At 34.2% G+C, this 25,212-nt stretch overlaps 2 protein-coding genes across 3 annotated transcripts in view; one reads left to right on the top strand and one right to left on the bottom strand.

Moving 5' to 3' along the window:
- Positions 1–3,390, top strand: part of LOC106141831 (aminoacylase-1) — a 10,262-nt gene extending 6,872 nt beyond the window's left edge. The window contains exon 9 of the mRNA XM_060945214.1: positions 12–3,390. Within this exon, the coding sequence (XP_060801197.1) occupies positions 12–216 (205 nt within the window). The 3' untranslated portion in view covers positions 217–3,390. The remainder of the gene's footprint in view (positions 1–11) is intronic.
- Positions 1,802–25,212, bottom strand: LOC106143573 (facilitated trehalose transporter Tret1). 2 transcript variants are annotated; one of them, XM_013345698.2, is made up of 11 exons: positions 25,002–25,212; positions 16,783–16,839; positions 11,240–11,490; positions 10,826–10,984; positions 9,027–9,166; positions 5,918–6,150; positions 5,485–5,626; positions 4,999–5,125; positions 4,093–4,283; positions 3,471–3,609; positions 1,802–3,396 (listed from the first exon to the last, which is right to left on the bottom strand). In XM_013345698.2, exons 1-11 carry the CDS (start codon positions 25,013–25,015, stop codon positions 3,272–3,274), a joined length of 1,578 nt encoding a protein of 525 aa, XP_013201152.1. In that variant the 5' UTR covers positions 25,016–25,212; the 3' UTR covers positions 1,802–3,271. The 2 variants fall into 2 exon arrangements, with proteins under 2 accessions (XP_013201152.1, XP_013201154.1); XM_013345700.2 differs by lacking the exon at positions 16,783–16,839 and having other exon boundaries at positions 25,002–25,211.

Here is a 25,212-nt window from a genome sequence, read left to right as displayed (position 1 = left end):
TGTTTCAACAGGGGCATAGAACTAAGATGTGTGATATGCCCCGGAGCGACGGACGCCCGCCACGTGCGCCGGCGCGGCGTGCCCGCGCTCGGCCTCTCTGCGCTTGCGCGCACGCCCGTGTTGCTGCACGCGCATGATGAGAGGGTCCACGTAGACGTGTTTAAGCGGGGAATTGATGTCATGGAGAATGTGGTTAGTGCTGTAGCTAATGTCTAGTTTGCATTGATAAAATATAAAGTATTTAAGTCGATAATTGAGTTGTTTTCTTGTAGGTATATATGTATGTATATTTGTATGTATATTGATTGTTAAATTATTTGATATTGTTAAACGAATATGAATATAAATCTATCAATTATTCAAAGAATTTTGTTGTAAAATTTTTGATAAAACACTGTTGCCAAATTCGTTATCGTGACATTTATATAATTATAAATACCTTAATCGTGTCAAAAATAAATTTAAGTACCTACTTATTGAAATAAATTGTTCGGAAGAGAAAATTTAAATTAACGTGAAAATAAATTCGGTATTAAGTAAATGATTTCCATTCACGTTGTTAATTTATTTAATAAATGAGGTAAATAAAGTTTTAATATTGCAAAAGGAAATTATGTATTTTTTAAAATTTTATACTTATTTAAGTTTTTTATAGCTTTCTGGAAATATAAAAGGTCTAGTGTACTTATTGTTGGCAAATTGTGCCATGAACACGCTCTTCATCTTCTTCCCCGAAGGTTTCGTCTTCCTGAAGTCATTCTCAAAAGCTGCCAGGATCTTTAGGAGACGAGCACGGGATAAACCGTCGAACACAAAGCCATCTGCGACTCCTACAATTTCTACAAAAAAGACATAGTAAATTCTTATTTTTTTCCAAAGTGCAATGCTGTTGTCTGATTGGAGTATTGCATTAAAATTGTCGGATCATGGTAAGTAGGTAGGTAAGTGCAGTTCCCTGCCTCTTTGCGGAAATATTGGTTATTACATAAAAATATAAAAAAAAAATTTTGCTATAGGAAAAATTTCTATTACTTTTACGATTACAAATCCCATTTTTTTTAGATTATTAAAAAAAATTGCAACGCCATTCATGCAATGAAAATATACCTGAACTTGCATCTCGAGTAGCGCTAACTACCGACTGTTGAACCAATAGCAACCAACAAATGCAAAGTAGGAACATTTTCACAATACACTTCATAAGAATTGCTTTTATCTTATACAAACATCGATAAGGAACCGTAAAGGGCTTTTCCCACAGTAGAAAATAACTTTTTAGCATTTCCTTGCGCTTTGCTTTGCTGCAGTGTAGTTTGTTCCGCCGCTTCTTCTACACATGCGCTTTGGAAGCGGTAGTAGTTATAATTAGATTTAAGTGATGTGACGTCAATAAGTGATACCTTGTATCCAATTTTGAAAATAAATCTATTCTATTCTTTTTAAATGAATCAATATATTTTAAATTGTAGAACAGGTTACAATGGTGTTACATTTTGTCTTACTTAGTGCTCTGCATCCTGCCTAAATAAAAACACTAAAGGTACTTATAAATAAAGGAAAATTACACCTCTATTGAGCTAGGCCCAAAGTAAGTTCGAGACTTATGGGAAAAAGGATATTGATAAACACTTAACCAGGACCAAGTACAATCGGAAAAAGTTAATTTTTCATTATATTCTGGCCGGGATTCAAACCTGGGACATTGTTGCTCAGAGGTAAGCACAGTACTTGGCTTGGCTTGGAATTTGGAGAGGTTAATAAGGAAACAACAGCTACAATTTTTATAATAAAACCACGTAGAAATAAGTAATGTATCAACATACATTTTATTGAGATATGTTTAACAACTTGGTTCTCTACCTGATAACTATCACAAATGCTTTTTACAAAATATATTTTTAATCACCTTTCTACAAAAAAAACACTTAAAATTAAATGCTTTGCAAGTTACTATTAAAATAACAATTCTTATTTCTAATGCAACTATAAGCATATAAATAATGAAAATTTAATCAATTACTTGTATTCTTTTAAAATTAAATTATATTTAGAATTATACTTACTTATGACTTTAATTTATACTGCTAAAACCTTTGACTTCTTTTGCCTTTCGAGTAATTAATACAAATATTTTTTTTATCCTGCAGTTTAATTTTAAAAAAAAACAATCTTCAAGAAGTACTTTCTAATTTTTAAGAACAAATATTTTTATTTTTTGGTAACTTACACAAAAATAACATACTCATCGCTTTTTTTTTGTTCAAAGAGATTTATTTTATGAGACCGTGTGCATGCCCTTATAATTAGAAACACGATACCGTGAGATTAAACGGCATATTATGGTACTTAAACGTTGTCTAAAAATAGTTCTTCTTATTTCTTGTAAACTAAATTTACATTATAAATCTACTATATTATATATACATAATTAAATATTGACTAATATATGTGGCACATTATCATATCTTTTATTTATATTGTATTTTTATTAAAATTATATTATTTACGAGTATATGATAAAGAGTTATTGTTTAAAATATTGTAAAGGCACTTTATGATAAGTAATTTTTTTCATTATCATAGAAATAATATTTATAAAAAAATTTTTAAAAAAATCTTCTTTTGACAACATTTGTTTTTTGTAAAACATACAAACAAGAGAAGACTAAAATTAATAATACAACTTGAGGCAATTCAATTTAGCTACAAAATAACCTGTAAGAAGTTAAGTTAAGAAGCTAAAAATTTACAATTTTAATAATTTGACACCAATTTGCTGGATCGTGTGAAATCACACATTGGAACATTACACATCACGCTAAACAATAATTATATAAATACCCTAAAGTTTCAATAAAACGAAGTAGGTACATATTTTCCTTTTTCTTACACTTTCATACCTTTCTCACAAATTTAATAATAATAATTTTAATTTAATTTGTAGTTATTTAGAGTTTCACTTTGCTATAAGAAGAACCAATGTAAACGAAGAAATAGATATTAATGCTGTTAAAACAACGTTTGGAAATATAAAATTCAGATGATTGTACTTCTTAACAAGTAATAAATCACTGGTATCGAAAATTGCTTGAATTCTCGTTTTGGTATGCATTCCCTTTGCATGGTTTCATACTGGAATGAACGATATTAATCGCGTCACTTTTTTAAAATGCATTTATAAAATTTATCGCACTGTTGTTAAAACTTTATAATTCAAAAAAATTTAAATTTATTTAAAATTCCTAGATTCATTATTTATATACACTAAATTCTAAGCAGTACTTGTTATACTACTCTGCTTTTTAAGAGATTTTGTTCTTCCGCAGAAGTAGTCTTCAATCTCCTGTAGGGTCCTTCCTTTTGTCTCCGGGAGGAAAAAGTAGAAGAATACGGTACCTAAAAAACACGAGCTTATTATTGTTTTATAAATTTATAAGGCATACCAATACCAATAAAAAGACTTCACATACCAAAAACAGTAATACTGCCGTACAAGGCAAAGGCCCCGTAGAAATCGATGAGCGAGCGCAAGAGTGGGAACGTCTTGACCACCGAGAACACTGACAAATGAGCTGCACACGTGGTCATCCCGCCGATTATACCGCGCACCTTTACATAAAATAAGTTTAATTTTTATCCTATTATATGTATTTTTTAGGCCTATCAGTCTTTTTAAGACTGTTGGCTCTGACTACCCCGCAAGGGATATAGATGTGATTATATGTATGTATGTATGTAAGTTTAATTTTTCTCAGCATTTAACGGGATCTACTTGACAATAATTAGTGATTTTCATCACAACGGTATTTCATTCCGTCGACTTATACCACGCACAAGAAATTTTCAATTTCTGTATCTACGAAATTGGTAGCAACAATTTTGACATTGTCTTTTTTATCTTAGTCATTATCATCATTACCAAAAACATCATCAACAACATATTATTATATGTATTGATAACACCTTAATTTTTCCAATCATTCCTACTTTACAAGTTATAAAGTTGCACTGAAAATATTAATAACTACCTTTTAAGTCCATTGTACATATTCTTCTGCTATTTTGAATAAATTTTACTAAACTAAGAATTACCTGAGTAGGGTACACTTCGCCAATCATCACCCAAGGCACAATGAGGTAGCCGATGGTACAGGAGATCACAAAGACATAGATGCAAGCGGGTGGGATCCAGGAGTATACGGGTTCCACATCGTTCTCCTTCCACAGCTTCACATAGTACATGTAGACAGCCAGGATTATCATGGTTACAGAACAACCGATCGCTGAAAGGGTATGATTAAAATAATAACTATATCTGCTTGTACACTTGGTTTATTGGAGAAAGGTCAAATTTATTCTATATGAGTAACATTTGGTAAGATTCCTACAAAAAAGCAAGTTATTACTTGTGAAATAAATATAATACCATTAAGGAAACAGTGAGATGCTTAATTATAGAGTAACTCTATTAAGTTACTTAAAAATATTATGATGAAGAAGAAGAAGGCTGGTGAAACATAAGATACCAAAACAAATAAATCAATATAACGAGAACATTAAATATAGAATCATAATAAGTAAACAACGCTATTAGTTTTATTGTCTCTGTCATTTCAATTAATTTAGATATTGCTGCGGTGTTAAGTCAACAACAATGTTTTGTAATTGCCTGCGGTTGTGTCCGGTAATGGTCAGTTGTTTGTCAGAAAATAGTGTGTGTTTCTTTTTTTCAATACCTAACAAAAATACAGTGATTGAATCTCAATGCCATCTCATGACATCCTCACAAAGCGGTTCATCTGAACGTTACCTTTGAGTGTTTTTTTTTTTCAGGAGAAGAATTTATCACGTCTTAAAGGATAAGATAAATTTTAATAAATAACACCATCAATAAGGAGGCAACGATTATATATGTATATATATATATACATATGTTGAAAGGAGTAGACTGGAATTAGGACAACATAGAATATAACATACAATAGAAATAGCACTTACATGATACGAAAGTAAGGGGCCTCCTGCCACATCTTCTGCAGAGCACGCAACCAACTATGGTGAATATCAGTCTGACAATGCCCAGGGATATTGCAAACACGGACTTGCTCATTGTCGAACCTGATGCCTGAAAAACAAGATGAAAGTCTAGAATTTTATACATATTATACCTTTTAAACAAAATAAAATAATACATTTTGAAAATCCAGTCTTGGACGCTAATGGTGGCATTATAACTGATAACTTTTAGAATCATTTAAAAACTACATATCTATTCTAATATTATAAAAATAAAACTCAAAAACAACTCGGAGCATTTAGACGAAATTTGGCTTAGAGGTAGAATAGACTTTCCGGAGTTATAGGCTAACATAGGTCTTTTTCCTGGAAATTCCCCCGTAAAAAATTTGTTTATAATAAACTGAAAAAAACCCAAAGTTCCCCCGTATAACGGGCTCAATACATCCTAAATCACAGAAAACTGACCTGGAATATTTCAATGGCATAGAAAGTGATCGTGTTGATCCCGCACCACTGGTAGATCAAGAAGTATAACGCCAGAATCAGGAACGGTTTCAAGGCGGACGGTGCTATTACGGCTTTGAAGATTTCCTTCGCAGACTTTAATCTGATAATTAAGAAATATGTTAGTTAATGAATAAACGATACAAGTTGATCCGATGTCAAGAGAACGTATTGAGTGAAACACGACAAAAAAAAAACTTAAAAACGATCAGTAATGAAGAAAAACCATTAGAAAGTATTATTTATGAGGTATATAATGTGGGAAACTATACAGGTACTTCAGATGCCAAATATGTATATACTTAGATTAGTCAATTTAGCTCCTCTCCAGATAGGATACATTCAGAACAAACACTAGTATTTATAAAAGAAGAGAGTAAGACCGAAAACTCACGGCTCCACGTGGTTCTTCTCTTTAAACGTGATCATCCTCTGTATTTCTTCCTGGAGGTCGCAAGATCCGCCTCTCAACTTGGCCAATGAGCTCTCAGCTTTCTCCCTCTTGTCCTGCTGGAGAAGGAAGTTGGGCGTCTCCGGGAGGAAGATCATGGTAAGCAGCGACAACATCGGGATGGACGCGCTGATCCCGGCCAACACGTTCCAGGTAGTCATACTACCTATTACGTACTGAAATGTAATTTTAATATTGTAATTTAAAAATGTTTAGATGATTTGGACACCATGCCGAAGTATTGTGGAAGATGGTGCAACCGGGAATACGTAATTTATTTTATGGTTATACTTTTTAGCAACGTGCGTGCCAATTAACCATATATTCTGTTAAAAAAACCTACAGTGGAAGATAACACAGAGTAGACTTCCGTAGTTTATTGTCGCTTTAAAAACCATTGTTTTCTGAGTTGTGAGTAGCAATATTAGCGCTTTATTAGGTTTCCAGAAATAAAGAAAACTTATTTTCAGCTTGTTCATATTTTATATTTATATATATTTTTATATTTTATTTCATTAAAACACTGTGCCCAGGTACCTTCAAGAATTATTTCAATAGCACAAAATTCCATCAAAAGTGGGTAATCAATTTTCTTTGTCATAGTCAGAGTAATAAAGAAAGTCTCAGAATTTCACTCGGGAAAAAGTTATCGTACCTACCTCTTCACTTGTTTATATGCCCACCAGTATGATCGATAACAATACGCGTCACATTGTTTGTCATCGAGATTTCTATGGCAATCGTTACATACTAGTTATCACTGATAAGCGATAATTGAAAGGCATCTGTGTTGATTTATATAAAAATAGATCTGTCAAACATAGCGTAAACATGTTGTTGCCACCGCACCGCATGCATGGATCACTCTATTGTATTCTACGCTTCTGTCATTAGTTTGGCATGAAAAATAACTAAGAGATAGGTACGTACATAGTTTGTATCAGGCTTGTTGTGTTAACTACAGTACAGAATAGAGAAAATATTAATTTGGTTTTTGTTTTGGGGAAAAGCTAGTGTTAAATTAAAGTATTATGTTGTTTCAAATCTGAAGATCTGTAAATCTGAGTGTATTTTGTTCATCACAACATAACTCTTGTAGATTTTGATGCTTTTTATCGCCTGCGTGCCTAATGTGTTTTCTTTTATCAAAACGGATTAATTAAATCTAATGGATAGAAATACCTATTAGGGTACAAAAAGATTTTCTTTTTTTTAAGGCCAACCCACTACTGAGTTCATATCATTATGATGGCTACGTCTTATGAGCAAGCAAAACAACCGACCAATATGTCACCTTATTCTAATGATTTTTATCAGTTCACCAAATCTACGTCACTAGTCGTGACATGATGATTTATAGGAGCGTGCTTGCATTCAGGAACTTGATAATGCGGCAAGTGTTAAGATTAATTGATTATACATACATACATATGGTCACGTCTATATCCCTTGCGGGGTAGACAGAGCCAACAGTCTTGAAAATGCTGAATGGCCACGTTCAGCTATTGTGCTTAACGATAGAGTTGAGATTCAACAAGTGACAGGTTGCTAGCCCATCGCCTAAAAAAGAATCCCAAGTTTGTAAGCCTATCCCTTAGTCGTCTTTTACGACATCCATGGGAAAGAGATGGAGTGGTCCTATTCTTTTTTGTATTGGTGTCGGGAACCACACGGCACTATTCATAATAATTTATTATCCTAGCATTTATTCCGTTTGCGTCCTGGAGAGAACCCAGGGTCCACAGATAACCACGATCCCGGAGTGGTCTACGCCTGATCTATCCACAAATGGTTTTCATCGCCTCTCCGGTAGCGAGCTAGGTATGCCTTGTGACCATGATCCATGACTGTGCCAAATGTTTTTACCAATGGCACCTGGTAACGAATGGTATATTAGCATAAATCCATTATGTGGATCGGAATTTTGCAGCTGACAACTTAAATATTCTATATTTACTAAGAGAGAGTCTCATAAGAAAGAGTAATTGCCAATTTGTAGATTCTTTTAAATCATTATCAAAAAGTACTTCAGTATTTAGATACATACATTCGTGTAAACTACCTAATTTTGAGTGGAGGAAAGAGTCAATTGAATTCGATTTTAAGGCATCTATTTATCCTTTCGTTATTATAAATGATTAAAATAAATACATATACAATAAATATATATAATACATATAAAGGATTAAAATAAATATTTATTTTGTATATTATAAAAAATGTTTCTTGTAAAGATTCAAAAACGTGATAATATTCACACAAATACAAGATACGGTGAGCCTAGTACAACTGAATGATATAATATAGTACGTACTTGTGTAACTATTGAATTATCTTATCAATGACTTCATGCGGCCCACCAATGGCGAATTATTTATAAACTGAATTGTCCATTCTGTTGTTTCTTAGAGCTACGTTTGTATGGAAAACCCCTTCCGTAATACGTGTGTATGTCAGAGTCATGCGTGACTATTGGACTGTGACAAAGTATAATGTGGATTGTAATTCCGATTTATTTTATGGTTAATGATCTATGTCATATTATTAGTTTGCCTGCTGTTATTGTATAAACTGTTAGAGTCTCGTGAGATATTGGAACAACGAGTGAATTAGCAGGAAATAATATTACGATGCCGACTCCCCAAATAAACAACTAAGAAGTACCTAAGTTAACGATCTCATTAAGGAACGTTCGCCTAAGCGTGTACGATCTAAAATTTTATGATTTGTATAAAGACTCAGTATGTTTTTTCTAACTTGTATGAGAACGCCAGTAGAAACTCTAAATGACGCAAGAGCCCCCAGCATGCCCTGATGGTATGTTGGCGACACCTTGGCTGGCGCTCCTACCATAACTAAGCCGTAGGCGACTAACCGTCTACACAAGGCATACTTTGTAAGTTGATACATGCACATACACACATACAGTCACGTCTATATACCTTACGGGGATGCAAAGCCAACAGTTTTGAAAATACCAAAACACCACGATCAGTACAAGACTTTATGATGGAATTGACGAATTGGATACTTTATGATAAGTCTTTCTTACTTGAATAAGAACGCCAGTAGAAACCCCAACTGATGCCAGAGCTCCCAGCATGCCCCGAAGATGTGGCTGCGAGACCTCAGCCGTGTACACCCTGGCTGGCGCCCCCACCATGCCCGAGCCGAAGCCGACTAGCAGTCTTCCTGCAAATCGATGAGTACGGTTGATGTTATAGCTTCGTGAAACTTTGTCATGTTACACTAGCTGATATCTGCGACTTCGTTCGCGTGAGTGGACGATTATTCATAACGTGATATATATAGGTTTATTGGTTAAGGATGACGGGACAAAGTGGGTTCCCATGAAACAGCCAATTAATTCCCCATACCAAGATCGGTCAGCTGATCAACCAATTCGTATGGGAAAGTATTTAATTTTCTCTTTTGTGCTATAACTACTATAGAGTTATACTGAGAACCTTCTCAATTCCATCGTTGCTGTGAAAATTGCCTCATAACCAATTAATAATCATAAATAATTTATCCGAAGAGGTATGCAGAGATTATATCTTTCCACTGGCCACCAACCCTGCATACTCACCTAACCTAACCTTAAAAGAAATAAGGGTTTGAGTGATTATTACGTACTAGAGGCCGCCCGCGACTTCGTCCGCATGGAAACCCTATCAATCCCGCGGGTACTCTGGGATAAAAAGAAGCCTCACAAACTTTCGCATTTATAATATTTGTAGGATATCACACGTCCATCATAAAAGAGATTGCTCTTATCATCTGTATGTAACCTAAGTTTTTCCAAAATGATGTATTGTTAAAAATAAAATACTCGTATTAACTTACTTTCCTAATTATATTATGATGTTAAAGTGACTTATATTGATGGTTTTTGATGAAGATTTATGAAATTGTGAAATAAAGAAAATCAATAAGTACAGTGCTCGTATCTTTGGTAATATCGAGGTCCATTATTCGTAAATTCTTTATGAAAAATTCCCAGACTACCACCCAGACACCAATCAATAAACATTGCTTAACTCACTCGATTAAATGACTGACAAATACCGTATAAATAACTGAAACTTATGAAAATATCAAGCTTATTTGCACATGTAACAGAGTGCTAAGAGAAATTATCACGAAATTCTTACGGGCACGAGAAACACATGTTAGCTCTGCCTACCACGCAAGGGATAAAAATTTAATAAATGAATGCAAAAATCTAGAAGAAGCACATAATTTAGAATGATTTTATTCCAATTTCTATGAAGAGAATATAACAATTCATCATGTTCAAAATATTCACGCGCATCATACATGGGTGACACTGAAATGCATCTCGCTGAAAATTGGTTGTTTGGCTAGTCGTCAAATATATTTATGAACAAACGGGACAGATGTCTCCGGCCCGCCCACACCACACCATATTAAGGTGACACCAATTACAAGTGAGAAGAATCTATTTTTATTGCAACTGCATTTTAGTGGTCCATTTTGAACTATTTTTGTAAAATAACAGTGAACTATATAAGTGCTACGGCTTTGTTCATTTGACAAGGCATTATGCTTTTCTTTTGTTCTTTTATTCTATTTCTACAGTAATTGGAAGGCAGAGAAAGAAGGATAATTAGAAAAAAGACCTTCATCCTGGCAAAAAGCGTAGCTAGGTACTGTTTACGTGACATTTTCACCCGAAGCCATGAGCTAACGCTAGTTGAAAAACAATCTTGATACTATATAGGAGAGAAAGTTGGATGATAAGGAACTTTTTCATCCCAGTAGTAAATCCTACTAATCTTTTAATTACAGTCAAATCATAATAATAATAACATTCTAACGTAAACCTACCAATATAAATCATGGGCACATTCTGCGCCATTGATATGAGAAGCCAGCCGCAGATCAGCGGCACTTCAGTGATGACCAGGGTCATCTTGCGACCGAAGTTGTCCATCATGTACCCGCTGACAATGCAGCCCACCGGAGTGCCAGCCGCGCTTAAACTTGCTGGAATAAAAAGAGAATCACGTGTAAAGTACTTATACCTTATTTTCCAATCAAATATATGTACATTAATGGAAGGGAAGGATGCTGAACCTCTGCTGAAAATCTATTGCTATTTCCAAAAACATTGTTCACCGTTTTTTGTATGTGCAATGAGGAGTAATTCATTCATCCATTAATTCATATTTTTGGCTTTCATTATTATAAAATTAAATATTACCATTCATTCATATTTCAACAAATGCTGAAGAGCATTACCTATCCAACCAGCCTGATCATCATTTATGTGCACTGTCGAATTTGGGTCTTTCATTTGAGGCAGCGAAGTGGCCGAGAATCCAAAAGCCATTCCCGTGTTGATGGTCCCAAGGTTAGCAAGGAAACAGGCTATAACTTGTCGTAAGGCCGCTCCTCTTCCCGCCTTGGAATTCTTACTCGACTTGACTTTCTCAGGAGTTTTAACAATGGCTCCATTGTTGCCATTTTTGATGAAGGGTGTTGAGTCATTTCTGGAAAGAAAAAAGGTTGATTCTGTATTCTAATGGTAATTAGAATGTCGGAATTATAAGGGAACATAATATATATATCGAGACTATCTTAATGATGGAATTTTAACAAAAATATGCATGTGTTTGATAAACTCATTGTTAGGTTTGAGTTATGCTGTTGTATCAAGTAGGTGAACTTTCACCATACAATAGCCACAGGAACTTGGAGCAAAAACGATTTACACATGAATAATGTATAGTAGTTTAAATTGTAGTAAATATTAATAGTAAAGACTGTTCGTTTTGTCTACCCCTTAAGCAACGTAAAAACGTGATGATATAAGTAACCAACCATATATATGTTCGCGAATATACCTAGGTGTACATTTGTAAAAGTAACACTTAAATCAATGAACTTGAGCGAACATGAACTAGTTATATTTCAAGTTCAAAATATAGATTCTTCGTAGGCTGAGTCGTAGCCTCGTAGGCTCGTAGCTCGTAGCAAATTAATTGCAAACCTCATTTTCGATACAGTTCTATGTGTAAGGCTCAAACTGAATTGTGATTTTGGGATCCTTGACAGGACAAAGAAGTAAGGAAGGTACAATCAATGTTTCTACAAAAATAAAAAATTGTTTTCATGATTGGTCTCTATAACTCACGAACTACTACGTGATTAACGTTTGACTTGATAAAAGTCCTTATCGAGTGTTAAATTAATTCCTGAAATATTAACATTCCTGCAAAGAAAAACTAACTAGGTATAAGGTTTAAATCCGCGGACCGAAGTTATCTTCGTTATATTCGTTATGAATATTAAAATCGTTGTAATTTTCGTGTTAATATCGTACATTGACACGAGTGGCATTAGGTTAACAACATGCATCTCAAAGTCAAGGTTGGCCATAAACTTATCGATAGTTGACAAGTTAACTATTAATTCATTTAAATATCAATAACAAATAATTACTTAGTAAGAATCTTTTAAGGTTACCTAGCTCAATTGGAAAATCCGGAACTTTTATAGGAGTCGTTCGTCTGTCAGTAAAGCCACTTTTAAATTTTGGCCACTTTATTGGTCGAAGTTTAAATTTATAACGAATATTGTAGTCTACATTATTTATTGTGTAATTATTATACATTGTGTTTTATTATTATAAAATTGTACGGGACCCTCGGTGCGTGAGTTCAATTCGCGCTTGACCGGTTCTTTTTTCATGTACTTAAACGATTTTATTATTATAGATTTTTATATTAACTGTTGATAAGCATTTGCATAATTAATCTTTTAAATGAATATTAAGATAGACAGCTTCTTTGCAGATATTAAAATTATACATATCATTTGAATCGCTAAACCATTTTAATGTAAGTAGGTTTCACAATTTTCTCAAATGCTATCTAGTATTTTTCCATGCCGTGCCTAGAATATTAAACGACTTAACTACATTCTAGAACTTTAAGGTTTGTATGGTAATTTGTGGAAAATTTTACTAATATGTTTGCAGTTGGCATATAACCGTACCAGTTGAACTTGAAATATGAGTAATAATCATTGATAACATAACTATATAATATCTACTATGTTTGAAATATGGAAAAAATCATAGTTTCATTGATGGCATTTTTCATTTATCATGTCCCGATATATATTATTGTTAGGCATATATTTTTTTAATTGATATTAGAATGTTATAACTAATAAATCATTTGATGCAAAAAAAAATATTTCTATTCATAAATTCACACATTCACACTTTTGAATCTTTCATTGCCGCGTGTTCCTGATTCAATTTTTTATGTGAGTGTCCATGTCTTGCAGGCCACATATAGCTGGATGTCTTAGTGATGGAATTTAGATTCAGACAAAGTGGCAAGTTGTTATTACTACTGCCGTTTGATTGAACAAACCAGAATGATTTTTATCATAACCTGGCTGGAGATGAAACCCGAGCCCAGGTGTGAAGGCAAGACGTTGCCAATGTTATCAAGGTAGAAATGGAAGGAAAATTTGTCATTATTCAGTGTACTTCCGACCTCGTGGTCCGTACGTAGCCTAGATGGTAATTAGGTTCAGGTTCCCAATGTTAGTGTTAAAATATCCTCCAAAATAATTATCCTGTTGGATAGTTACCAAGAACATTTTTTTCGTTAATTTTCATGTTGACTTTTACAAAAACCTTTTTTATCCTATTATTTAGATACATTTAAATTTTGGCAATATTTAATCAAAATCCAATGTACCTAACGTAATGGAAATGATAGTGAAACTTCGTTGTATGAAAATGTTTAATATCCAGCCTAGATATTAAAATTTCCACCTTTTATTATCCCTTCTACAAACATACATGTATCACGTCTTTATCACTACTTACGAGAGCCAATTGTCTCGAAAATTCAGAAAGGCCGCATATCATCTAGATGGCTTAATAATTGAATTTTAATTAAGATAGTGACATTCAAAAGTACCCGAAACCGCCGAGCTTGCATGAAGAGAGTTATTAATGTGGATGAAGCGAAGGAAGTATGCAGAGATCGTGGCAAGTGGAAAGAGGTAGTCTCTGCCTACCCCTCCGGGAAAAAGGCGTGATTTTATGTATGTATGTATGTGTAGTGACAGGTGGTAATCTTCTATAATCTAAAATCCATTTTCAAGCGTTTCGCGGTAGAATTCACATGCTCAAACCGTGTACGGTTCAATGGCATAATAGTATAACCCACGTGAATAATCTAAATGTAAATATTTAAGTCGTATGCGCATATATTTACATAGTTGTTGACTTGGAGATTACAAAATAGGTTTCTGAATCAGTCACGTTACTTTATACACTACTTTCTTCATAGCGTAAAATAAGAAATTATGTTTTATCAAAGACGCAGAAATTTTCATAATACAGAGTAAATTCAAATTATTATATACTTACTATATATAAAACTACATATAAAAATGATGATTACAAACTAAAATTAAATATACAAATTGAATAGTAATACATATATGTAATTAGAAATGGCATCAATAGTTCTAGTATAGGTAGGTTAAGGCAAGAAATGTAAAAGTCTGGGTAACCTATTAGTTTTTAGTCCGTGTGGTAACCGCTTCCCATCAAAGAGCCGCTTGTAATACTGTTTCTTTAATGTATAACTCTTATTTTCAATGATGGCACGAATACCTACTTGAAAGCAATTTAATGAGAACTATTAAAAGTTAAAAGTTATTAAAAATTAGGAAAGGAAGGCCTTTATATTAACGTACCTTGATAAAATCTGGGTCGTTCTGACGAAAAATCAGGAACAGAATTACCAAAACCGTCAAAAAAGATTGAATAAAACGTTCCATAAATATATAACCAAGGCATAGAGAGATTGTGGCATTTGGAAAGATGTTATTGTATGCCTATCCATATTTTCATTCAGAGTAATTTCTAGTAGGTACACTATACCTTACAAATAGATAGTTTAAACTTTATGGCCCTACAAGTTTATGAAGTAGTTTTATTTACAACATGTTTATTACGTTTTAATTCATTTTACCTTAGAAAAAGGACGCGTTCTATATCTAAAGCAATAAATGTTGAAGAGGTTAGATTTTATGGTATGTAGGTACCTATTTATTTATGTATGTACAATACGAAATAAAATAGAACCGATATGAATACTAGTTACTTATTAACCTTTGTTTTGCCTCAGGGTCATCTCTATCTCTGTACTCATACAAAATTTCATCAAAATCGGGTCAGTAGTTAAAAGTTACTTCCGCATTTATAATGTAAGTAGGAATGAGTGAGGTTACCCTGCAAAAACTTGACTTGCCCATTTAAGGATCATTTTCACAGGCAGATCCTGGGCTCTTCCCCAGAAAGTACTCAACTAGTATTCACACCAGATAATCTATTGCTGTCCCGACTCACGTCATAATAAAAGCGAAACAGCGACATTTTGTCGTGTGATGACAACCGCATCTCACATTGGCATGTCTGCTAGCCCCGTAGGAAGATGATGAATTTAGAAAAAAGAACCTTTTAATTTAGTTAGGTATTAATGTGTTTATACCTAACGGGAACTATTATTGGACGTAGGTACCTACAGATAACAGATATAAGTAAATAGGAAACGACCGAATTTCGGGATCCAATTATGACCAATTTATATATCAATCGGTCGCAGAATTGACGTCTTATTCACTGACGAAATTCCGTTTACCTAGTTAGGTAGATACTTCTGCCTTTACGTGTAGGAAAACGATTTAACGAATAAAATTGCAAAAGAAGAAAAACACCATTGACGTAATGCGCACTTTAATTTTACATGCAGATGATCACGTCTTAATCTTTTACGGGATAGAAAGAGCCTTGAGAAGACTAGGAAGCCGCGTTCAGCTGTATGGCTTGAAGATGGAATTAAGATTCCAATAGTGACAGATTGCTAGCCTAACGCCGAGAAGTAAAATCCCAAGTTTATTAGCATATTCCTTAGTCGCCTTTCCTAAGTTCCGGAAACCACACACTTTAATTATGTTTGATTTTTTACTTATTTTTGCAATTAGAATTGAGAACTCATAAATAACAATAACTCTAATAAGTACAAGTTAATTAAGGGATGAGCTTACAAACTTCAGCTTGGCATTTGGATAGGCTAGCAACCTCTGTTACCATAATTATATCTCAATTAACATCCAGCTATATGTAACCGAGGATTTTTAGCCCAATCTACCTTATAAAAAATAATAACGTTAAATGTAAATGTGTGTGGTTTGCATGAAACACTCACCGCCATACAATCTCTCTCTCATCAACTCTATGTGTTTATATTGATTTTATATCAAAATTTAAATCACGTTTTTCTAATCTTAATTTTTACTCGACATCATCTCCATACCTAGCGTTCCTAATAGATATTTCTTTGTTTCAAAAATAAGTACCGGTAATTACTATTTAACGAGCGTGACGTCATTCGCAAACTAATCTCATTTATTACGTCAACTCAAGCCTCCAGAAAATTATATTAGTTGCATGTTGACTGCAGAAAAATTATTTCAGAATTAAAACATGTCAATGTTTTTATGTGTGTGTAATAGTTGTTGCCAAAAACATAGATACACCATTATGTAGAAGTGACATTGTCTCACTTGGGGTGTTTCCAGAAAAAAATATACCCTTTGATCTCGAATTACTCTAATTAACTCGAATATAATACGTATCCTATATAAATCATTAGCTTAGTAAAGTAAAGATCTCTATTGATACTTAGATGATGGGAATGACATTTTAGCGATAAAAGAAGCAAATTAGATTAAAAAAGGCCACTTACTGTATTGTGCCATAATAGCTCTGAGCTGATGTGGAAGGCTGTGGTTCCAATCTGGACCTGTTAGTTGGTACAATGAATGAAGTTAATCAAGTGTTAGAATTAGATGAAAAAAAATTATGTAGAAATGTTAGTAAGTGATAGATTTATATGTATGCATTGTTAGAATGAAAAGCAATGATACATCTAACAAAGTAGAATAACCACTTTTCCTGTCGATCCCGTAAAAGGAGAGTAAAGACAAAAATTAAACTAAGAACTAGGGCAACAAAATCTTACATTAATCATTAATCGGTTGTCGGTGATTCATGCACACGAGCTAAATTTTCTGATGAAATTCTGATCAACTTTATGTTTTAAATCGGCCAAAAATTACCTGATGCAAAATGAATTTCATTTCATATAGGTACATTAAATTCGGTTTTCTATCCCATGTATTAAAAGTAATTCTAATAATTTGACAGTTGTTTAGCGAACATAAGATACCTGGATAACTAAGTAATAAAATTTGTTGCTGTTTTTGTGTGTGGTAATTCACGTCACTTTCTCAGTGCCTAAACACAATCTGATCATGCATTAATGCTTATCCCACCTCAACTTTATTTAAGGATGTGACATATTAGTTATCAAGTTTAATAAATAAATGAGCAAGTAAATAAATAATGTAATTTACATCGTGCAGTCACGTAGAAATCTCGTGATATTTGCGATCGATTCACACTTGTAAGGGCAATAATTGATAGAAGCCACTTCAAACTGATTGGCGAGTTAATTTGGTGACGTGCAAGGATGTCGCTAGGGTGTTACCCAAAATAACGAGAGACAAGCGATTATTCTTCATAAAAATATCAGTGTCAAATCAAAACACAATTAGTTACATAAATCACTTTACCACTTATGAGGTAGACAGAGGTAACAGCCTCGAAAAGATATTTATGTATAGATTTAGATAGTGACAGGTTGCTAACCCATCGCCTAATAATAGAATCCCAAGTATAAAAGCCTTTCTCTGATTAACTTTTACAATTTCCAAGGGAAGAGAAACGTTTATATATTTAGCTAAGTACATATTTAGACATAACCCGTAAAACCTGATAATAAACATTATTTTTATATTTATTGGGACAATTGTAATTATATACACTTTCAATTGCCATCACATGACCCTTATCTCTATTGTGGGAGATAAAATGAGTCCATGCAAATTATAATGTCATATGACTATGAGTAATAAGAATATCAATATCACAGTAATGAAGAGGCGTTCAATATAATTTAATCGTAAATGCAATTTACCTACTATTTCTACTACCTTTCCTTTTACAGGTTAAGGACGTGATTTTATACCTTTTCGCAGAAAACCTTGCTTAGCCGTTGATGATGTTGTTAAAACTAAACGATGCAAACCGGACAAAGTAGAAATATTAATTTTTTGTATATGTATTGAATAAATAAAGAAAAAGACTAATAAAAAAACAGGATTGTAGGTATTTCGGTGAATTCGAAACTATATTATTTAACTTTTTATTAACAACACCGAATGAACAACGCAATTTACTACAATACACCATTATTATTTGAGTACGGACAGACAAACTCTGCCACGGTAAGTAACTTTAAACAAAAACACTTATAAAAGTTAATTGTTTTCCATACAATATTTTGTGGCAGTCAATTTGCCACATAAAAAGGTTACTTATTCATAGAATTTTGCTCTTATAGTACATGCATAAAAATACATAAAATCACGCTTCTCTCGCGGAGGGGTAGACAGAGACTACATAACCAAGAAGTGGAAATCCACTTCTTGGTTCTTATCCCTTGTCAAAGGACCGAAGTTAACGAGTATTGTCTAGCAATTTATATATATGACGTCATCGCTTAATACACCAATTTATATTTATGTCCTATCATAAAAATTATCGATGTAGATAATTTAACATGTGAAATTTACTACACCCCACCTAAATCTCCCGTGGTTATCACATTTTATCCCTTATAGAATAGACGGAGTCAACAGTTTTGGAACACGTTCAATTGTAACGCTTAATGATAGAATTGAGATGCAAATAGTAACAGGTCGCTACACAACGCCTTAAAGAATCACAAGTTTAGCTTTAGCTTAACAACCTACATGTTATTACTCCCTTCTAGCGGTGACAGTTTGATCTTGCCCTTTGTAGACGATGCTTTGATAGCGTGGGTGGGGCAAAACCCGAACTGTGCGGTTCCTGATAGGCCCGAGGTTCAGCGCCTTTGGGATGAAAACAGGACTCAGGCTATTTTTAGGGAACTGGAGGGCCAGGTCACCGGTGCTCATTTGGCTCGCTTCAAGGCCGCAGCTGAACCGGAGTCGGGCGCTTGGTTGCACGCTATCCCATCCCCACAAATGGGAACATTATTAGTTAACGATTCCCTGAGAGTAGCCGTAGCTTTACGGTTGGGGTGCGTTGTGTGTCAACCTCATCTCTGTATTTGTGGGAAGATGGTGGAGGCCGATGGGCACCATGCTCTCGGGTGCGCACGTTGTGCGGGTCGTCTGTCGCGGCATCACTCGTTAAATGACATTATACGAAGGGCTTTAATATCTGCCAATATACCTTGTCAGCTGGAACCGCCGGGCCTGTCGCGTACGGACGGGAAGCGACCTGATGGACTCACTCTGGTGCCGTGGCAGAAAGGACGTTGCCTGTTGTGGGACGCGACGTGCGTTAGCACGTATGCGGCGTCCTATCTCACTAACACTGAGCGTACACCCGGCGCAGCCGCTAAGATGGCTGCTGAACAAAAGATTAATAAATACTCGGTTCTAACAACTCAGTATGAGTTTGTTCCGGTGGCCGTAGAAACAGCCGGTCCATGGTGTCCTCAGGCGAGGCTCTTTATTGGTGAGATAGGACGGCGTTTAAGGGCACGTGGTTATGACTACCGCTCGGGATGGTACCTGGTGCAAAGGCTCTCCATAGCTATCCAAAGAGGGAATGCGGCAAGTTTAATGGGTACTTTTGAGCCGGGTGCAGTCCGGGGTGGTATTTTTGATTAAATGTATTTGTTTGTTTGGTGATTGTTTCTATTTTGTATTACCTTGATGTTGACGAAGCTGTTGTGAACCTACATGTGAAGAGTTAAAGAAAGACCATTTGTAATGTAATATTGATTTAATCACACAAAATGAGAATAATTTAATGTGTGATTCCGTCGTGGGCGTAAGTCAATATCAAAGTACGTGTTCTAGAGATGTTTAATGATAAGATAACACTTGATCGACGAAGTGTCTGTGGTATAGATGTTTGCCACATACATACATATAATCACGTCTATATCCCTTGTGGGGTAGACAAAGCCAACAATTTTGAAAAGACTGATAGGCCACGTTCAGCTGTTTGGCTTAATGATAGAATTGAAATACATTATAGTGGCATGTTTCGCTTCACGCCTTTTGAAGAAGACCATTTTATAATTTTTGTAGAATATTGTTTTGTGAATTTGTGTCTGAACTTGTTTTGAATTTCCTATTTTATCTAAATCTATTTGTAAAATGTGACTAATCATCCCACTCAACGACTGACTTTATCAATCGACGTCCTGATGAGATGATCGCAAGACGATTGAAACAACGGCATTATTGACGATAAGATAATAAAGAAAGCCGGCCTTTTTATTAGTTAACACATTTTGCAAGACTTCAACTTATTATAATACTTTTGTAAGAAAGTCATTGTTCAACTAGGGTTTTTTTTTGGGCTAACAATCTATCAGTATTTCTGTAGCTCAATTACATTATGTTATGCTATTCTGATAAACGTGGCCATGGAGTCCATGATCATGACTATTGGTTCTGTCTACCCAGTAAGGAATACAAATGATATGAGAATAAAAATCTATAAATTAAATAAAATTTTGACCGTGACATAAGTGTTATCGGTCGAAACCAACTTGTATTGGCAATAATTTTTTAATGCACTTGTGGTTTAATCTCTATATATTCTATTTCTTTATACATACATACATATGGTCACTTCTATATCCCAGCGGGGTAGACAGAGCCAACAGTCTTGAAAAGACTGAATGGCCACGTTCAGCTTAATGATAGAATTGAGATTCAAATAGCGACAGGTTGCTAGCCCATCGCCTAAAAAAGAATCCCAAGTTTGTAAGCCTTTCCCTTAGTCGCCTTTTACGACATCTATGGGAAATAGATGGAGTCGTCCTATTCTTTTTTGTATAGGTGTCGGGAACCACATGGCACACGACTGTTTCTTTATTTTAGGAAGATATGATCCTATTATTTATGCTCTGCTAGAAGCCATAATTCACTACCCTCTTCCCGTTAAACCTTGGCTGCGTTATACAATACAAGTCGTATGAACGTAATTCTGTACTCGTAAATTAAAATACCAGATTCAAATGCCTAGTACGTAGCTATTTCTGACTTTTCAAGTACATAACATTTGTTTGTGTATAAATCTATATGCGTGCAGTCATCACATCATCCACGTCTTTAGTACCGGTTGCGTACTCACTTTAAGAAGTACGAGATGTACCAATGTCTACCATCCTGGATTGAGCAGGTCAGGTTTTTGAACGAAGCTATTTTACGTCTGTCCTTGGCAACCGTTGCAAGGGAACATACATACATATGGTCTATATCCCTTGCGGGATAGACAGAGCCAACAGTCTTGACTGAAGGGCCACGTTCAGCTTTTTGGCTTAATCATATAATTGAGATTCAAATAGTAACAAAAAGAATCACAAGTTTGTAAGCCTATCCCTTAGTTGCCTTTTACGACATCCGTGGGAAAGAGATGGAGTGGTCCCTTTCTTTTTTGTATTGGTGCCGGGAACCACACGGCAAGGGAACCTAAACCATATTGGATTCATTGCACATTGTCCAATTGCCTGGTTGTGCTGGTTTTCTCAGGAAGTTTTCCCTCACGATAAGAGCATTAGTTTGCAATCATACATACTTAAAAAAACTCATGAGTAGGTACATGGCCGTTGTAGGATTTAAACGGGTTTTGGCTGCACCTCTTGGCATCGTTTTCGGTAACGAAATAATACACTGAATAAGATATTTCCTTAACAGCTAGGTCATTCTAAATTACTACAGTCGGATAGGGTGGTTTCTCCATACGTTTGCCAATAAAATATTGGAAAGATTTCATGGTCTATTTCTGACTTTGCACGTGAGAGTTGCATGCTTTTCGTCGGAATGTAAGATGTGCCGCTCACAAGGTCGGTTATAGTTGATTTTCATAATATTTAGAAGATACACCACAGTATGAAAAAGTACGAAAACATTTAATTGAGGAAGCATTTAAATGTTTTCGTACTTTTTCATACTGTGGTTGGTTTATCTCCTTCTTCTATTTATTAAAAAAAGGCAATAAATACCAATTATATTCAGTGGTAAAGGACGACTTAATTTGCATATATTTTAATGATTATTAAATCTGTCTAGACCTAATGTCAAATAATAAATATAAGTAGGTAGGTAGTATTATTGTGAAGTATCTAAAACTGACGAGATTTTTTCTTATACGGGACAAATTACACAGATTGGGTCGGCCTTGAGTAAGTTCGAGACTTGTGTTCCGAGATACTAACTCAACGATACTATATTTTATAATAAATACTTATAAACATCCAAGACCCAGGCCAATCAGAAAAAGTTCTTTTCGGGCCGGGATTCGAACCCGGGACCTCCGGTGTCACAGACAAGCGTAGGTACTACCGCTGTGCCACAGAGGCCGTAGCTTGCATGAAAATGATAAAATGTGAATGAAGCAAACGGAGTATGCAGAGTTCATGGCAATAAGAATGATATATGTACATACGATCTGTCTGTGTTTTTATATGTAGATTATGAATTCAAACCCCAAGCCAACAGTCCGTTATCTATATTGACCTGGTTAGGCGCATGACATTGCCATAATTTCGTGGTCATATCGCCAAAACAAAGCAGGTTGATGACCGCTGCATCAGACCAGGAGTTTGGCGCCCGCCCAGCCCTTCACCTTGCTTGGCAAACTGTTACTCGATTTAGCTGAGGTCGGAACAGTTTTAATATGTGTTTATAATTATTCAAAACTCAAAATATATCACGACATTATATATCCTTTACGGGACAGGCGGAGCTAATAGTCACAAGATTCGGCGTTGAAGGGTATAATGATGGAATTGAAATTCGGAGAGATGGAATTGAAATTCAGACAGGCTGGCTTATCATCAAAAAGAAGAATTGTAAGTTTATAAGCCATTTCTGGGTGGACAGTGACTTTCTGACCTGGTTAGTAACACGTAGCGAAATATAAGTACTAGTACAGCTTTCGCTCGCATCGCCGTTCGCGTGAAAAGCATCCTATGTCCTCCTACGTACTTCACACTTTACGTAGGTATCCAAAAGAGTTTTAGGACGGACATACGAACACAATTTCACATTTTTTATCAGTATGGTTGTTAAACACTGGACATAAAAGAGGACCCCGATTCCCGTAGTAATATGGGTGGAACCTAACACTAAAAGATTTGAAAGAAAAAAGATATGAATCGCTCCGGACCCCGTAAATAGATATACTATAACTGTTCTTTTTCAAGTCATAATATTAAAAGCAAAGCAGCGATAGTTCATCGGGAAAAATCGGTCAAATCTCAGAAGAATAATTAACATTTTTTGGGCAAGGGCATTATTCAAACTGCAGATTCATTCAAATGCACATGCAATACTAATCAATGGTACTACTGATGTAACGGGTAAATTTTTAAATCAACATTTCACGAACTTCGTAGGTCACTTAAATGTAAATTTTATGTTCGTGTGGGAACTCGCAAATGCAAATTTTTTGAAAAGAACAAATAATAGGTCCTTTTCTTATTTTATTTTTCCTCCTTTTTAACATACCTACTTCAGAATTTTGGCTTAGTTTTACGAATTAATAGTAATTTGATTAACTATTTTATCTTAACTTTAAAAATATGACGTCATTATTTTTATTCTTTTTATATAAAATGAGAATCAAAGATTCATTCAACAAATGTAAGTAAATTCTTTAAATCATCTTGTATTTTTAACGTAGCGTGGCTTTTAATTCCTGACAAGGCATAACTTTCTCTTTAACGTAAAAAAATATTATTTTTTAGGCTTGCTTCGCATTTTTTTAAATTATCATCAGCTATTTCATAAGAAAACCATAAATATCAAAAGTCATAAATAAGAAAAAGGTTTACTTAGCTCATTTGAAAAAAAATAGAAGCTCATGATGAAACATTTTATAAAGGTACTTAGGTAATTATTAATATTGTGAATATAGAGAAATATAAGTATCCCTAGCCTATGCCTAAGTTTATATCTATATAGAATTTTTTTTATTTTTATTAAAAGCGACCAGTTATTTTTCAGTAAATTTGGTAGGAATCAAAACTCTTTATCATTAAAAGTATAGATGGCATTTAAATTTGGCCAGACATATTATATTAGGGTTGGTATCCTTTCCATGAATAATAACTTTATCTATTACGATATTTGCTTGTGATATCAACGAATACACTATGTAACCACGGTAACATCCCACATTCAACGCGATTGTCAAATTTTACATCAAATTAATGGTTGTGGTTGGGTTTATATTAATTGGGTTTTTTTCTTCTAATGTTAATAAGTTTATACCTCCTTTGTTCCTTCCATGTTATCGTTATGCTGTGAATGTATGAATGAATCAAATTTATTATGAATTCGTGACTATAAAATTCTATATTTAAGGTAAAAAGGTAGTTTAACTAGCATTATATTTTGGTGCGTTTATAAAACTTTATGAAACGCAATATGTGCATTATTATTAGTATATTTTATTTTAATTTCTCCATTCAAATCACCTTTATGATTCATGATCATATTTTGACATGTTCCCAAATATCTTTTAGTTATGTATGTGTATAGTAGGACATTAACATTACGCAATATTAAATGTTTTTTTAATAAGAATATGAATTTATTTGGAATTATAATTTTTTTAGTAATAACGTACATGTAGGTAACCTACAAATCTTCACCTGTTTACTGTCAGTATAAGAATATCTATTGGAAAATCACACGTGTTTAAATTTAAATTCGCATGTTCGCATACTAGCATATAAATGATCTGCTTTAAAATGCCTACCATATTACGAAATTTGAATGTCGTTGAATAATAACTAACTCAAAAACTGATCTTTTAAATACTTACTTTTCGTCCCCCATTATAACTAAAAACTTGTATACAGGAGTTCACAATATCACAGATATATTAAAATACAGAACTAATATCACATTATTATTTATTTAATTTAAAGGCAAAAGTTGTTTTTGCGTAATTATAATTTATTTAAATACATGGCCCAACGCGCGCGTGTTATTTGATAGTCGCGTCTGAACTGAGTAAAAATACGAAGCATTCA

Source organism: Amyelois transitella, chromosome 7 (genome assembly GCF_032362555.1).
Source record: "Amyelois transitella isolate CPQ chromosome 7, ilAmyTran1.1, whole genome shotgun sequence".
Lineage (NCBI taxonomy): Eukaryota > Metazoa > Arthropoda > Insecta > Lepidoptera > Pyralidae > Amyelois > Amyelois transitella.
This window is presented reverse-complemented; position numbering and strand designations above follow the sequence as displayed.

What these genes read in the sequence shown, in the direction of transcription:
- LOC106143573 (XM_013345698.2), bottom strand. An exon ending in GAGAAGAACCACGTGGAGCC is followed by an intron (nt 5,627 to 5,917) that starts GTGAGTTTTCGG and finishes CTTAATTATCAG; the next exon opens with ATTAAAGTCTGCGAAGGAAA. An exon ending in GCCCCTTACTTTCGTATCAT is followed by an intron (nt 4,284 to 4,998) that starts GTAAGTGCTATT and finishes ATACCCTTTCAG; the next exon opens with CGATCGGTTGTTCTGTAACC.